General features: G+C 43.1%; 1 protein-coding gene across 1 annotated transcript in view; it reads left to right on the forward strand.

Moving 5' to 3' along the window:
* The window catches only part of MET (MET proto-oncogene, receptor tyrosine kinase), a 200,333-nt gene that overhangs the window by 161,320 nt on the left and 23,310 nt on the right, over positions 1-15,703 (forward strand). Inside the window, exons 15-17 of the mRNA XM_069764843.1 lie at positions 2,153-2,383; positions 2,502-2,582; positions 4,246-4,427. Coding sequence (XP_069620944.1) covers positions 2,153-2,383; positions 2,502-2,582; positions 4,246-4,427 — 494 coding nt within the window. The remainder of the gene's footprint in view (positions 1-2,152; positions 2,384-2,501; positions 2,583-4,245; positions 4,428-15,703) is intronic.

Consider the following 15,703-nt stretch of genomic DNA (forward strand, 5'->3'; position numbering starts at 1 on the left):
AAATATGTCTCCATGATTTTTTGTGGACACGTTTCGCAGAAAGAACATGAATATGTGACGCTTAGCACCATAGACTTTAATTAATGTGTTCTATTCGGGAAAATCATGGATTGAACACCCATGACGTCTGAATGACACCTAGGACATAGCCAGTACCCATGATATTGAGGGAAAAACTGGAGTTTGGAGTTGCGAGTAATTGAGAAATAGCCGTTCTACTCTTAATGTTTACTCACGTAGTCGGTGAAAGTGAATATGGCTATCACTCATTACATAGGTGAAACACGTCTGTAATGTTCTGCGCTGGCAGGAGCTCTGCATTAAGTGCATGACTCCTTGGTGAATCAGTATATTTGTTCTTCATGATTCATATTGTTTTATGGATACTATAGTGAATTGCAGCACACCCTCCCCTTTACATATTTTACCCAAGCGTTAGTATCAGTCACCCAATTACATTTTTCACAGTTTGGATCCTAGTTATTAATTACTGTTTTTTTATCTGTAACCAGATGAGGGTTTTCCTGTTCTCGCTTGCAGCAAAGTAAAAGTCCTTGTTCAGATTTTCTCATTAGATTGTCTACTTTAGTTCCATCTGATGGTGGGATGACATATAATATGTTTTATTCTTTCCTTTTCTATCTGCTTCTCTGCATTCCTGATAAGATGAAGATTGCTAAAGAAACTCCCATTCCTAAGACTGCAGGATATGAATCACCTTCTGGCATTTCCTTGGTTTCACAGTTACTGAACCTTGATCGTAAAGCTGAACACACATAATTTCACATCTAACATACAGTCTCCCCAAATGTCTGTTATAATTTTCTACCATCGTACTAAAATCAGGGATATGGGTTATGTAAAACAGGGTTTTTTCCACCTTCTTTACTCCTTTTTCTTTACCGCCGTTCTCATACAATGCCCAGAATTCCTTACAACAAATAACAATATTTCGCTTATGTTTGACATTATCTTGCTATAGATTAGGGTAAAATATACTGGCTTAAAAAATACCTTCCACCAAACTGGGCCTGTCCTTTTTATTTAAGAAAATAAAGGGGCAGCCCCAGACAGGTGATTTTGAGCAACTTAGTGTCGATACCGCTCATAAGTGCCCCTAGTAAGTGGATCCATACAACACATTAAAAGTTGACACATTTCTAACGAAAACTCCTTTATTTTATCAGATTGACGTGCTGAATTCCTCCTTCCTTCTTCGTAGGAGCACTTTCACACTTATATCGCCATTGTGAGGTTGCCCACTCTTTTATTAACTAAAAAGGGCAGTCCGAGATTGCAGATAGGTACTGCATAAAATGTGTTACAGATGTCACAACAGTATGGCTAATGTTGATCCGATTGTTGAACTTTTATGATACATTTCATCTATTAGGTGTCAGAAAGGAGCTATCCAGCACAACAGTAGTCTAATATAAAAAAGAGACTTAAATCTTCCAGATAAAATCGCATTATGTGAATGGGTTGATGCAAGTGAGGCTAATTGCCCTTCGCCATAGCAAATATTTTGTGTTGTCCCAATGTTCCAGGTCATCTAAGATCTCTCCCATGGTATGGCCCCATTAATAACCAGGCTTGGACTGGCCCACAGGGGAACAAGAGCATCCTCCGGTGGACCCCTGTGCAGGAGTGGGCCGCCACCCTCTTATATGAGCATTATTTGGCACAATACAATTCATTCACAGTATACAGACAAAGGCCTCACCTTATTGATTTAACATTTAACCCAATTTATTGCTATATCATTTTGTGAATAAGAATAAAGTCATATTTGCATGTGGCTGAAAAGTGGAATCCTGGAGCTGATGTTACTGGTGGGCCCTTGGCATCCCAGTCCGACATTGTTAATAACTGTGGGTTTTGTGAAGAGGTCATTAAGTTTACAATGGAATGGCATTTAGTGAATCTTTCTCATTAGACCAATGACATTCCTTCAGCTTTCACCAAGTTCACATGATAGCATTGAATAGATTTTAATTCTAGGATTTTCAAAATGTCTACATGTTTATTACCGACACATAGATGTTCATGGCTAGCATTTACCGTGTATTGTGAGTATTTTCCTTCACTGTGTGTTGGCCAAAAACTGTATGTTTTTCACTGTAAAGTTTCTCATTCTTTTTACACATTATAGATCAGTTTCCGAATTCATCTCACAGTGGATCATGTCGAACAGCTCAGTATCCTCACAGAGATCTTTCCCCTATATTGTCAAGTGGAGATTCGGACATTGCCAGCCCATTGTTGCAGACATACGTCCATATTGACTTAAGCGCCCTAAGTTCTGACCTCGTGAAAGAAATAGAGCACATGGTTATTGGCGTGGACCGCCTCTTAGTGCACTTTAATAAAGTAATAGGAAGAGGTACGGATTTGCATGCTCGATTGACAAAAAAAAATGTATGATATAAAATGGAGGTATAAAAAAAAGCTTAATGATAGCCACTTGGGGAACTAAATGACTAGATGTTGGTTTCTTTCAGGACACTTTGGATGTGTGTATCATGGTACTCTCTTAGACACTGATGGGAAGAATTTGCACTGTGCAGTGAAATCTCTAAACCGTAAGTGTAACGGAGAACATATGTTTGCTGGCTCAGGCTATACTATATCGCCGGTATGTAGCTAAATATCTATGGAAATGGTGTGAATTACTGTTAGATATACTATTTACATGAGTTGTTACCTTGATTATGCTAGTCTTTGATTGGGCTTACTTGTTGAACTCATTTTGAAGTATGTTCTTCAGTGCGCGAAAATGGCACATCAAAACTAAAAGACTAAGACTTCTGGCATGCCACTTAAAGGTCCGATGTTATGCAATAGCACCAAAAGTTGTAGGAACCGTACAATTCAAAATCCATTGCAGTATCGCTCAGTCTTCTACTCACCTGCTGCATTTGCAGAGGTCCTGACACCCAATAAAGCTTAAGACACACATGACTATGTCTCTAAATAATGTAAGCCTATCTTAGGTAGGGTAACTCAGTATATATCTAGGTCCTTACTAGTACATGTGCTTGGCTATTGAAACAGTTTGACTGGAGTATAGTGTGGGAATATGACCACGCATGAAAAAAGATAAATCAAGAGGTGTTTTATAATGACAATCGCTTCTCTAAACACAGCTGATAACCAGAGGTCCAGCTCCTCGATCCCATGCCCTGATTAAATCGTTCTACATGCTGGTCACTAAAAACAATGGTCATCTATGGTCTACCCATACGGGAACTATTCTCCCTGTGGGCTGACTACTCAGATCCATGGACAACATGAGACCTCCATTGTGACAGGACACCTGCTGTCTGATGCCCAGATGCCTACTAAGGTATAAGGGCAGGGGTTGCCTTTATAAGACAACCCTTCTAATTTGTTACTCCAAAAACTATAAATATGGAACATTGGAGAAATGGCATAACTAAATTCTCACCTACATTAAATGCTAATTTTCTAAACACCTCCAGATTACCCATAACATGAAAAGCATCTTGTACCTGTGAAGGTATGACGGTATTTCTGGTGTAGTAACTGTATGGAGATTGCACAATAGTTTTTCCATGTTTGCACAATAATTTATTATTTCCTTCCAGTAATTCTTATCTTGTGATTGCTCAACATATGTTAATAAAGGAATCTACTGCTAAAGGGGTTTCCCACTTTACATTTTTTTCACTTAATTTTCCTGGCTGTATTAAAAATAATAAAATCAGATGATACCCACCCTTCCTGGGTCAAGTGCTCTAGTGACTGTGTATAGGCTGCAGCAGTGATGTCAAGTCACCAGCACTGCCGTCAATCCTTGCGCTCAGTGGTAGATGGCACAAGCTGTTGAGCTCAGTGATTGATGGCAGCACTGCTGATGTGATGTCATCGCTGCACCCTGTAAGCATTCACTGAAGCAGCTTAGGAGCCACATCTTTGGACCCAGGAAGGTGAGTACCAGCTGATTTTATTACTTTTAATACTGCCAGGATGGATTGGTGAAAAAAAGTTTAAAGGTGAGAAACCCCTTTAAAACACCACTCCAGCATTTTTTTATTGTAGCGCTGCAGTATTGCTACTAGCGTAACATCAAAGTCAACAGCACAAGAAAGTCAGAGGTGAAACAATTCATACAACAAATCATATGTGAATATACTTATTTTTTCTGCAAACTATCCATTTTTTGCATATCACAGCTATTCATGTATGTCATCAGACTGATACGTTGTAAATTGTATCTTTAAGGTATTACAGATATTGAAGAAGTTTCACAGTTTCTCAAAGAAGGTATAATCATGAAAGATTTCAGTCATCATAATGTCTTGTCCTTGCTGGGCATTTGTCTGCCCACAGAGGGTTCTCCCTTGGTAGTGCTGCCATTCATGAAGCATGGAGATCTAAGGAACTTTATCCGGAATGAAACCCATGTAAGTACATTGGTTACTTATCATGTGCAGACATAGCAAGAGGTCTGGACAATTGGTGGATCCTCTAAAAAATCTAACGACTCTCCCTACACACTATGAGAATTCTCAAAGCAGCCTCCACCCACTGTAGTAATTGCAGCTATACATTTCCAATGTATAGCCACTATACTGACTTGACTCTGATTTACTGCCATACCTTTTACATCTGAGGTCAGTGCCCAAAATGGCTTGTGCAAAGCCATGGAGAGTAAAAACCTAAAGGAATGAACTGGACTATAAGTTGGTGTTCATGCAGTGTGTAAGCGCATCTTCACACTGGTCACTAAACAGACAAAACCTAAAATAAAAACAAAATAAGCAAATACTCTGCAGTAAATATGCAGCAATAGTGCATGAACATAATATAGGGTACTTAACATAATTTTGATAAAAAAAAATGCAAGTGTCATCCCACCACATCAAGGTAACACTATTTGGGATGGTCCTAACCTATGGCATTAAAACCTTACCATATGTCAAGTGACGTAATGTGAATAAGGGCTGAGAAAAACTGAGACCCGGTTAATGGCCACCCAGCGATGGGGAACTATATCAATGTAATGTCTAGCTCAAGGAAAAGGGAGGCCACAACATTATTTGCACAGAGCACAAAAAACTGAAACATAAACCTAAAGTAATGAATTGGAATATAAATGAGTGTACATGCAGCATGTAGGCGCATGTTCATACTGGCCACAAAACAGGCATGGAGAGTACTGTAGCAAATCTGAATCACACCTTCTCCACATTTTCATTATTGTGGGAAGGAACAGAACAGATGATAACGGTCCTGTGTCCAACTAGGGGCATTGAAAGCTTTCCCGCCTTTCCATTGATGTGGGATTGACCAGCGCTAATTATGACAGTCCTGAGTCCATCTTGGGGCAGAGAAAGTCAGAGGAGTCAGTGATCCCCATGCCTATGCAGTGGCTATTTTGGACATAAAGAGTATGGGGTACTAATCCCAGATATGGAGCGGCTTCAAAGCAGGGCACTAGGAATAGTGACTCTACATTAATTACGTAATCAGTTTTACTATGGGTGGGCTGGAAGGTTGCTTTAAATAACAAAAAATGAAGTTAATTGAAATAAACTGCATTAGTTTACTTTATGTGCGTAAATAGTTGTTTTCTAGTACTAACAATGTTGTATCATGCTGGATGACCTTGTATGCCACATGTACCAAAACAATAAAGCATGATGCATGAGCACATCTATAAAACTGTGCATCATACAGTAGCTTGTCGGCCCTGCAGCCATTGTCTAAACCAATTATTCTTGAAGCCTTTCTGAATGAGATCAGTCAGGACCTACAATATGGCAACAGTACATAATGAGTTGATTTAAAGAATCATCACTAGAGATGAGCGAGCATTAAAATGCTCTGATGTTTGTTACTCGTACCAAGAAATTTGTAATGCTAGGATGCTCGTTTCGAGTAACAATTATAATGGGAGTCAAAGGGAAATCCGATCAGCTCATGCCAATTGTCCAGCTTTGAGACCCAATAGCTGAAGGTCGCAGAGGTAGTACGCTGGTTTTCTCGGCCAGGTATTGCTTGACCATCTTTATAAATGTTTCCCTCCTTGTCAAAAATACCTGGTCATCGGGGCTTAGGTGCTGGGAGGGTGTCATGGAATTGGCCCAGGCCTTCGCCCTTGCTGTACTTGATATATGTCTCCCTCACCTCTCCTCCTTGGTTGGGCAAGGAAGCTTGCCACCTGCCGCTAGTGTTGTCTGATGGGAATTTTTTCAACATATATTCCACATTGGACTTCTGTTATAGCACCATTTTAGAAGACCTTTCCACCTCAGGACGAAGAGATGCAAAGTTCTCCCTATAGCATAGGTTTGGCACGATAATCAACCAGTACTCGTTTTTGGCCAAGATGAATGTAACACGAGGATCACTAGAAAGGTAGCAGTACATAAAGTCTGTCATATCTGCTAAGGTCTCTACAGGTAACACTTCCCTGTCTCCACTACAATGACTACTCTCCATATCCTCCTCCAACTCTTCCTCCTCCTCATTTCCCTCCTCAGCCCATCCATGTAGGAGAGACGGGATGAAGCTTGTGTGAGAACAAGCATCTGTTATGCTGGCTAGTTCCTGTTCCTCCTCTTCCTCAGCCTTAACATCCTCATTGTTACACAGTCCGCACTGAGCAGATGAGATGAGGCTGAGGTAGTTAGTATCTCCTTGCCTCATGTCTTCTTCAGTCTCCACCTAGTCCACATGTAAAGCTTTATGTTTAATTGTCAGAAGCAACTGTTTAAGTAGACAGAAGCGGGATCATTGCACTGATGCTGTCTTCATTGCCATTCACCATCTTTGTGAAGTCCTCAATGTCTTGGAGAACCGCACAAATGTCAAACACCAAGCCCACTTTTCAGTTGTTACGTGCGGAGGATGACCAGAATACCGATGGACGTGTTAGAGCTGGTATTCCACAACTGGCCTCTGCTGCTCACAAAGCCTTGACAGCATGTGCAGTGTGGAGTTTCAGTTTGTGGTGACGTCACACACCAGTTGGTGAACTGGCACTTGCATGCGCTGAAGCACTGTTAGAGCGGCAGTAGCAATAGCCGACTTGCGGAAATGGCCACTGGTGCAGAGTACCTTGGGTAGGTTTTCATAAATAGCTGGACTACCAAGTTGAGCACATGTGTCAAGCATGGTATATGTGTGAGCTTTCTAAGCTTCACAGTCGCCACCAGGTTACGGCCGTTATCACACACGACCATGCCACAAATTTGTCTGGTCTGTTATTCCTTTCAATAATTGTGCCATGGTGTACAGTTTGTCTCCCAGACAAATTAGCTTCAGCAGAGTTTGTTACCACTTCCCTGAGGAAGTGTTGCAGAGCTTCCAGCTGATGTGTGCTGTGAGAACATTGGAGATGGAGGATGAGGCGGAGCACAAGGGGCTGTAGAAACTTCTGCAGGAGGTGGAAGAAACCCTAATAGAAGTAGGACCATTAATTCTCGGTGTCGGTAGCTTATGTGCCATGTCAGGGTGGGACTCGGTCCTGACCTTCACAATGTTCACCCAGTGTGCCGTTAGTGAATTGTAGCGTCCCTGGCCGCAAGCGCTGGACCATGTGTCGGTAGTTAAAGCGAAACTGTCATTAGGATTTTGCTAAGCAAACTACAGACACTGTTAGGTTGGCACTGTTATACTGATTAATATGATACCTTGGTTGATTAAATCCTGTCTTTTGGTTGTTGTTTAATCTGTATTTGCAATTTTCAGTTAATGAGATTCTCGTGCTTTGGGGTGGGACTGTGTGCGAGTTTTTTGTGGTGCTCTGCTTTGATATGCATCCTTAAGTGCTTATGACAGGTCACTGATCTTTCAGTGACCTGCCTCATATTTTACATAATGCATATAAATTGTTGGCTTAGAAGAAAAAATTTACATCCAGCAAAATGGTGCTCTTACCGATAGATGCTACTGCACAAGCGCCGGCGCTATTTTGCTGCAGAACATTTTATTTTCTAAGCCAACAATTTAGAATTTATGCTCTCTCTCTCTCTCTCTCTCTCTCTCTATATATATATATATATATATATATATATACTAGATTGTGGCCCGATTCTAACGCATCGGGTATTCTAGAATATGCATGTCCCCGTAGTATATGGACAATGATGATTCCAGAATTCGCGGCAGACTGTGCCCGTCGCTGATTGGTCGAGGCAACCTTTATGACATCATCGTCGCCATGGCAACCATTATGACATCTACGTCGATACTGTGCCCGTCGCCGATTGGTCGAGGCCTGGCGGCCTCGACCAATCAAACGCGGGTTGTCTACTGTCATGATCCCAATGGCAGGGGATCACAAAAGGACAAGCACAAAAAACAAAACAAGCTCTAGGGTGATGGAAACTGAGCTGACCGCGATCCTGAACCTAACACACAACTAGCTGTAGCCGGGGAACGTGCCTACGATGATCCTAGACGTCTCGCTCCAGCCGAAGGACTAACTTCCCCTATTAGAAGAAACACAGACCTCTCTTGCCTCCAGAGAAACACCCCACAGAAATAGCAGCCCCCCACATGTAATGACGGTGAAATGAGAGGAAAGCACATACATAGTTATGAAAACAGATTCAGCAAAATGAGCTAAAGCTAGATAGCAGAGGATACAAAAGTGAACTGCGCGGTCAGCGAAAAACCCTACAAAAAACCATCCTGAAATTACTTGAACTCATGTGCCAACTCATGGAACATGAGGAGTAATATCAGCCCACTAGAGCAACCAGCAAAAAGGAATCACATATCTGCAAGCTGGACTAAGACAAAAATTAAGCAAAACGTGGAACAGGAAAATCAAAAACTTAGCTTGTCCTGAAGATTACAGAAGCGGGAAGCAGAGGTAACAAGACACACTGATTACATTGATAGCCGGCGAGGAAATGACAAGAAAGCCAGGTTAAATAGGAAACTCCCATATCCTGATAGAACAGGTGGACACCAGAGACCGCAGAAAACACAAGTCACCCAGTACCATCTGTAACCACCAGAGGGAGCCCAAAAACAGAATCCACAACAGTACCCCCCCCCTTGAGGAGGGGTCACCGAACCCTCACGAGAACCATCAGGGCGACCAGGATGAGCCCTATGAAATGCATGGACCAAATCAGCAGCATGAACATCAGAGGCAACCACCCAAGAATTATCCTCCTGACCATAACCCTTCCACTTGACCAAATATTGGAGTTTCCGTCTGGAAACACGAGAATCCAAGATCTTCTCCACAACATACTCCAATTCTCCCTCCACCAGCACCGGAGCAGGAGGTTCAAGCGAAGGAACAACAGGTACCTCATACCTCCGCAACAACGACCGATGGAACACATTATGAATAGCAAACGATGCCGGGAGATCCAAACGAAACGACACAGGGTTAAGAATTTCCAAGATCCTATAGGGACCGATGAACCGAGGCTTGAACTTAGGAGAAGAGACCTTCATAGGAACAAAACGAGAAGACAACCACACCAAGTCCCCAACATGAAGTCGAGGACCCACGCGGCGACGGCGATTAGCAAACTGCTGAGCCCTCTCCTGGGACAACTTCAAATTGTCCACCACATGACTCCAAATCTGATGCAATCTATCCACCACCATGTCCACTCCAGGACAATCAGAAGGCTCCACCTAACCAGAGGAAAAACGAGGATGAAACCCCGAATTACAAAAGAAAGGAGAAACCAAGGTAGCAGAACTAGCCCGATTATTAAGGGCAAATTCGGCAAGCGGCAAAGAGGTAATCCAGTCATCTTGATCAGCAGAAACAAAACACCTTAAATAAGTTTCCAAGGTCTGATTAGTTCGTTCCGTCTGGCCATTCGTCTGAGGATGGAATGCAGACGAAAAGGACAAATCAATGCCCATCTTAGCACAGAACGTCCGCCAAAATCTAGACACAAACTGGGATCCCCTGTCAGAAACGATGTTCTCCGGAATCCCATGCAAACGAACCACGTTCTGAAATAACAGAGGGACCAACTCAGAGGAGGAAGGTAACTTAGGCAAGGGTGCCAGATGAACCATCTTAGAAAAGCGGTCACACACAACCCAGATGACGGACATTTTTTGAGAGACAGGGAGATCCGAAATAAAGTCCATGGAAATGTGTGTCCAAAGCCTCTTCGGGATAGGCAAAGGTGACAACAATCCACTGGCCCGAGAACAGCAAGGCTTAGCCCGAGCGCAAACTTCACAAGACTGCACAAAAGAACGCACATCCCTCGACAAGGAAGGCCATCAAAAAGACCTGGCCACCAAGTCTCTAGTACCAAATATTCCAGGATGACCTGCCAACACAGAAGAATGGACCTCGGAGATGACTCTACTGGTCCAATTATCCGGAACAAACAGTCTTTCAGGCGGACAACGATCAGGTTAATCCGCCTGAAACTCCTGCAAAGCACGTCGCAAGTCTGGGGAGACAGCCGACAAAATCACCCCATCCCTAAGGATACCAGTGGGCTCAGAATTTCCAGGGGAGTCAGGCACAAAACTCCTAGAAAGAGCATCCGCCTTCACATTCTTTGAACCTGGCAGGTATGAAACCACAAAATCGAAACGGGAGAAAAACAGTGACCAACGAGCCTGTCTAGGATTCAGACGCTTGGCAGACTCAAGGTAAATCAGATTTTTGTGATCAGTCAAGACCACCACACGATGTCTAGCACCCTCAAGCCAATGATGCCACTCCTCAAATGCCCACTTCATGGCCAAAAGCTCCCGATTACCAACATCATAATTCCGCTCAGTGGGCGAAAACTTTCTAGAAAAGAACGCACATGGCTTCATCACTGAGCAATCGGAGCTTCTCTGCGACAAAACCGCCCCCGCTCCAATCTCGGAAGCATCAACCTCAACCTGAAAAGGAAGCGAAACATCTGGCTGACGCAACACAGGAGCAGAAGAAAACCGGCGCTTAAGTTCCTGAAAGGCCTCCACAGCCGCAGGAGACCAATCAGCAACATCAGCACCCTTCTTAGTCAAATCCGTCAAAGGCTTAACAACACTAGAAAAATTAGTTATGAAACGACGATAAAAATTAGCAAAGCCCAAGAACTTCTGTAGACTCTTAAGAGATGTAGGCTGCGTCCAGTCACAAATAGCCTGAACCTTGACGGGATCCATCTCAATAGTAGAAGGGGAAAAAATATACCCCAAAAAAGAAATCTTCTGGACTCCAAGGAGACACTTTGAACCTTTTACAAACAAAGAATTGGCCCGCAGGACCTGAAACACCTTCCTGACCTGCGGAACATGGGACTCCCAGTCATCAGAAAAAACCAAAACATCATCCAAATACACAATCATAAATTTATCCAGATATTCACGGAAAATATCGTGCATAAAGGACTGGAAGACAGAAGGAGCATTAGAAAGTCCAAAAGGCATCACCAAATACTCACAATGGCCCTCAGGCGTATTAAATGCGGTTTTCCACTCATCACCCTGCTTTATCCGCACAAGATTATACGAACCCCGAAGATCAATCTTAGTGAACCATTTAGCCCCCTTAATGCGAGCGAACAAATCAGTCAACAATGGCAAAGGATACTGATATTTGACTGTAATCTTATTCAAAAGACGGTAATCTATACAAGGCCTCAAGGAACCATCTTTTTTGGCCACGAAAAAAAAAACCTGCTCCCAAAGGGGACGAAGATGGACGGATATGTCCCTTTTCCAAGGACTCCTTAAGATAATCCCGCATAGCAGTATGCTCTGGCACTGACAGATTGAACAAACGTCCTTTAGGAAATTTACTGCCAGGAATCAAATCTATAGCACAATCGCAATCCCTATGAGGAGGAAGCGAATTGAGCTTAGGCTCCTCAAAAACATCCCGATAATCAGACAAAAATACAGGAACCTCAGAAGGAGTAGATGAAGCGATAGAAATCGGAGGTGCATCATCATGAACCCCCTGACATCCCCAGCTTAACACAGACATCGTTTTCCAGTCCAAGACTGGGTTATGAGTTTGTAACCATGGCAGACCAAGCACTAAGACATCATGTAAATTATACAGTACCAGGAAGCGAGTCACCTCCTGATGAACGGGAGTCATACGCATGGTCACTTGTGTCCAGTACTGAGGTTTGTTCATAGCCAAAGGTGTAGAGTCAATTCCTTTCAAAGGAATAGGGACTTCCAGAGGCTCCAGACTAAACCCACAGCGGTTGGCAAATGACCAATCCATAAGACTCAGGGCAGCGCCTGAATCCACATAGGCATCGACGGAAATGGCTGATAATGAACAAATCAGAGTCACAGACAGAATGAACTTAGACTGTAAAGTACTAATGGCAACAGACTTATCAACCTTTTTTGTGCGTTTAGAGCATGCTGATATAACATGAGCTGAATCACCACAATAAAAACACAACCCATTTTTCCGCCTATAGTTTTGCCGTTCACTTCTGGACTGAATTCTATCACATTGCATTGTCTCAGGTGCCTGTTCAGAAGACACCGCCAAATGGTGCACAGGTTTGCACTCCCGTAAACGCCGATCAATCTGAATAGCCATAGTCATAGACTCATTCAGACCTGTAGGTGCAGGGAACCCCACCATAACATCTTTAATGGCCTCAGAAAGGCCATCTCTGAATCTTGCAGCCAGGGCGCACACATTCCACTGAGTAAGCACCGACCATTTCCGAAATTTCTGACAATATATTTCTGCTTTATCTTGCCCCTGAGAGAGAGCCAATAAAGCTTTTTCAGCCTGAATCTCTAGGTTAGGTTCCTCATAGAGCAAACCCAATGCCAGAAAAAACGCATCCACGTTGAGCAACGCAGGATCCCCCGGTGCCAATGCAAATGCCCAATTCTGAGGGTCACCCCGCAGGAAAGATATAACAATTTTGACTTGCTGAGCAGGGTCTCCAGAGGAGCGAGATTTTAAAGAAAGAAACAACTTGCAATTGTTCCTAAAATTCAGAAAACTAGATCTATCTCCAGAAAAAAACTCTGGGATAGGAATTCTAGGTTCAGACATAGGAGCATGTACAACAAAATCTTGTATATTTTGAACCTTAGCAGCAAGATTATTCAGGCTGGAAGCCAAACTCTGGACGTCCATGATAAACAGCTGAGGTCAGAGCCATTCAGGGATTAAGAGGAGGTAAGACGCAGCAAGGCTGCAATTAAAGCTAGGCAGCAAACTCTGAGGGAAAAAAAAAAAACTTCCTCAGACTACTTTTCCTCCTACTTCAGCCAATACGATTACCACTTTTGGCCGGCTATACTGTCATGATCCCAATGGCAGGGGATCACAAAAGGACAAGCACAAAAAACAAAACAAGCTCTAGGGTGATGGAAACTGAGCTGACCGCGATCCTGAACCTAACACACAACTAGCTGTAGCCGGGGAACGTGCCTACGATGATCCTAGACGTCTCGCTCCAGCCGAAGGACTAACTTCCCCTATTAGAAGAAACACAGACCTCTCTTGCCTCCAGAGAAACACCCCACAGAAATAGCAGCCCCCCACATGTAATGACGGTGAAATGAGAGGAAAGCACATACATAGTTATGAAAACAGATTCAGCAAAATGAGGCCCGCTAAAGCTAGATAGCAGAGGATACAAAAGTGAACTGTGCAGTCAGCGAAAAACCCTACAAAAAACCATCCTGAAATTACTTGAACTCATGTGCCAACTCATGGAACATGAGGAATAATATCAGCCCACTAGAGCAACCAGCAAAAAGGAATCACATATCTGCAAGCTGGACTAAGACAAAAATTAAGCAAAACGTGGAACAGGAAAATCAAAAACTTAGCTTGTCCTGAAGATTACAGAAGCGGGAAGCAGAGGTAACAAGACACACTGATTACATTGATAGCCGGCGAGGAAATGACAAGAAAGCCAGGTTAAATAGGAAACTCCCATATCCTGATAGAACAGGTGGACACCAGAGACCGCAGAAAACACAAGTCACCCAGTACCATCTGTAACCACCAGAGGGAGCCCAAAAACAGAATCCACAACAGTCTACGTCCTTTATAACATCATCGTCGCTGTGCCAGTCGCTGATTGGTCGAGGCCTGGCGGCCTCGACCAATCAGAGACGCGGGATTTCCAGGACAGACAGACAGAAAGACAGACAGACGGAAAAACCCTTAGACAATAATATATATAGAAGATAGATATATCCTGTATATATATATACAGTGGGGCAAAAAAGTATTTAGTCAGTCAGCAATAGTGCAAGTTCCACCACTTAAAAAGATGAGAGGTGTCTGTAATTTACATCATAGGTAGACCTCAACTATGGGAGACAAACTGAGAAAAAAAAATCCAGAAAATCACATTGTCTGTTTTTTTATCATTTGTTTTGCATATTATGGTGGAAAATAAGTATTTGGTCAGAAACAAACAATCAAGATTTCTGGCTCTCACAGACCTGTAACTTCTTCTTTAAGAGTCTCCTCTTTCCTCCACTCATTACCTGTAGTAATGGCACCTGTTTAAACTTGTTATCAGTATAAAAAGACACCTGTGCACACCCTCAAACAGTCTGACTCCAAACTCCACTATGGTGAAGACCAAAGAGCTGTCAAAGGACACCAGAAACAAAATTGTAGCCCTGCACCAGGCTGGGAAGACTGAATCTGCAATAGCCAACCAGCTTGGAGTGAAGAAATCAACAGTGGGAGCAATAATTAGAAAATGGAAGACATACAAGACCACTGATAATCTCCCTCGATCTGGGGCTCCACGCAAAATCCCACCCCGTGGGGTCAGAATGATCACAAGAACGGTGAGCAAAAATCCCAGAACCACGCGGGGGGACCTAGTGAATGAACTGCAGAGAGCTGGGACCAATGTAACAAGGCCTACCATAAGTAACACACTACGCCACCATGGACTCAGATCCTGCAGTGCCAGACGTGTCCCACTGCTTAAGCCAGTACATGTCCGGGCCCGTCTGAAGTTTGCTAGAGAGCATTTGGATGATCCAGAGGAGTTTTGGGAGAATGTCCTATGGTCTGATGAAACCAAACTGGAACTGTTTGGTAGAAACACAACTTGTCGTGTTTGGAGGAAAAAGAATACTGAGTTGCATCCATCAAACACCATACCTACTGTAAAGCATGGTGGTGGAAACATCATGCTTTGGGGCTGTTTCTCTGCAAAGGGGCCAGGACGACTGATCCGGGTACATGAAAGAATGAATGGGGCCATGTATCGTGAGATTTTGAGTGCAAACCTCCTTCCATCAGCAAGGGCATTGAAGATGAAACGTGGCTGGGTCTTTCAACATGACAATGATCCAAAGCACACCGCCAGGGCAACGAAGGAGTGGCTTCGTAAGAAGCATTTCAAGGTCCTGGAGTGGCCTAGCCAGTCTCCAGATCTCAACCCTATAGAAAACCTTTGGAGGGAGTTGAAAGTCCGTGTTGCCAAGCGAAAAGCCAAAAACATCACTGCTCTAGAGGAGATCTGCATGGAGGAATGGGCCAACATACCAACAACAGTGTGTGGCAACCTTGTGAAGACTTACAGAAAACGTTTGACCTCTGTCATTGCCAACAAAGGATATATTACAAAGTATTAAGATGAAATTTTGTTTCTGACCAAATACTTATTTTCCACCATAATATGCAAATAAAATGTTAAAAAAAAACAGACAATGTGATTTTCTGGATTTTTTTTTCTCAGTTTGTCTCCCATAGTTGAGGTCTACCTATGAT

The sequence above is a fragment of the Ranitomeya imitator genome, chromosome 4 (assembly GCF_032444005.1).
Source record: "Ranitomeya imitator isolate aRanImi1 chromosome 4, aRanImi1.pri, whole genome shotgun sequence".
NCBI lineage: Eukaryota > Metazoa > Chordata > Amphibia > Anura > Dendrobatidae > Ranitomeya > Ranitomeya imitator.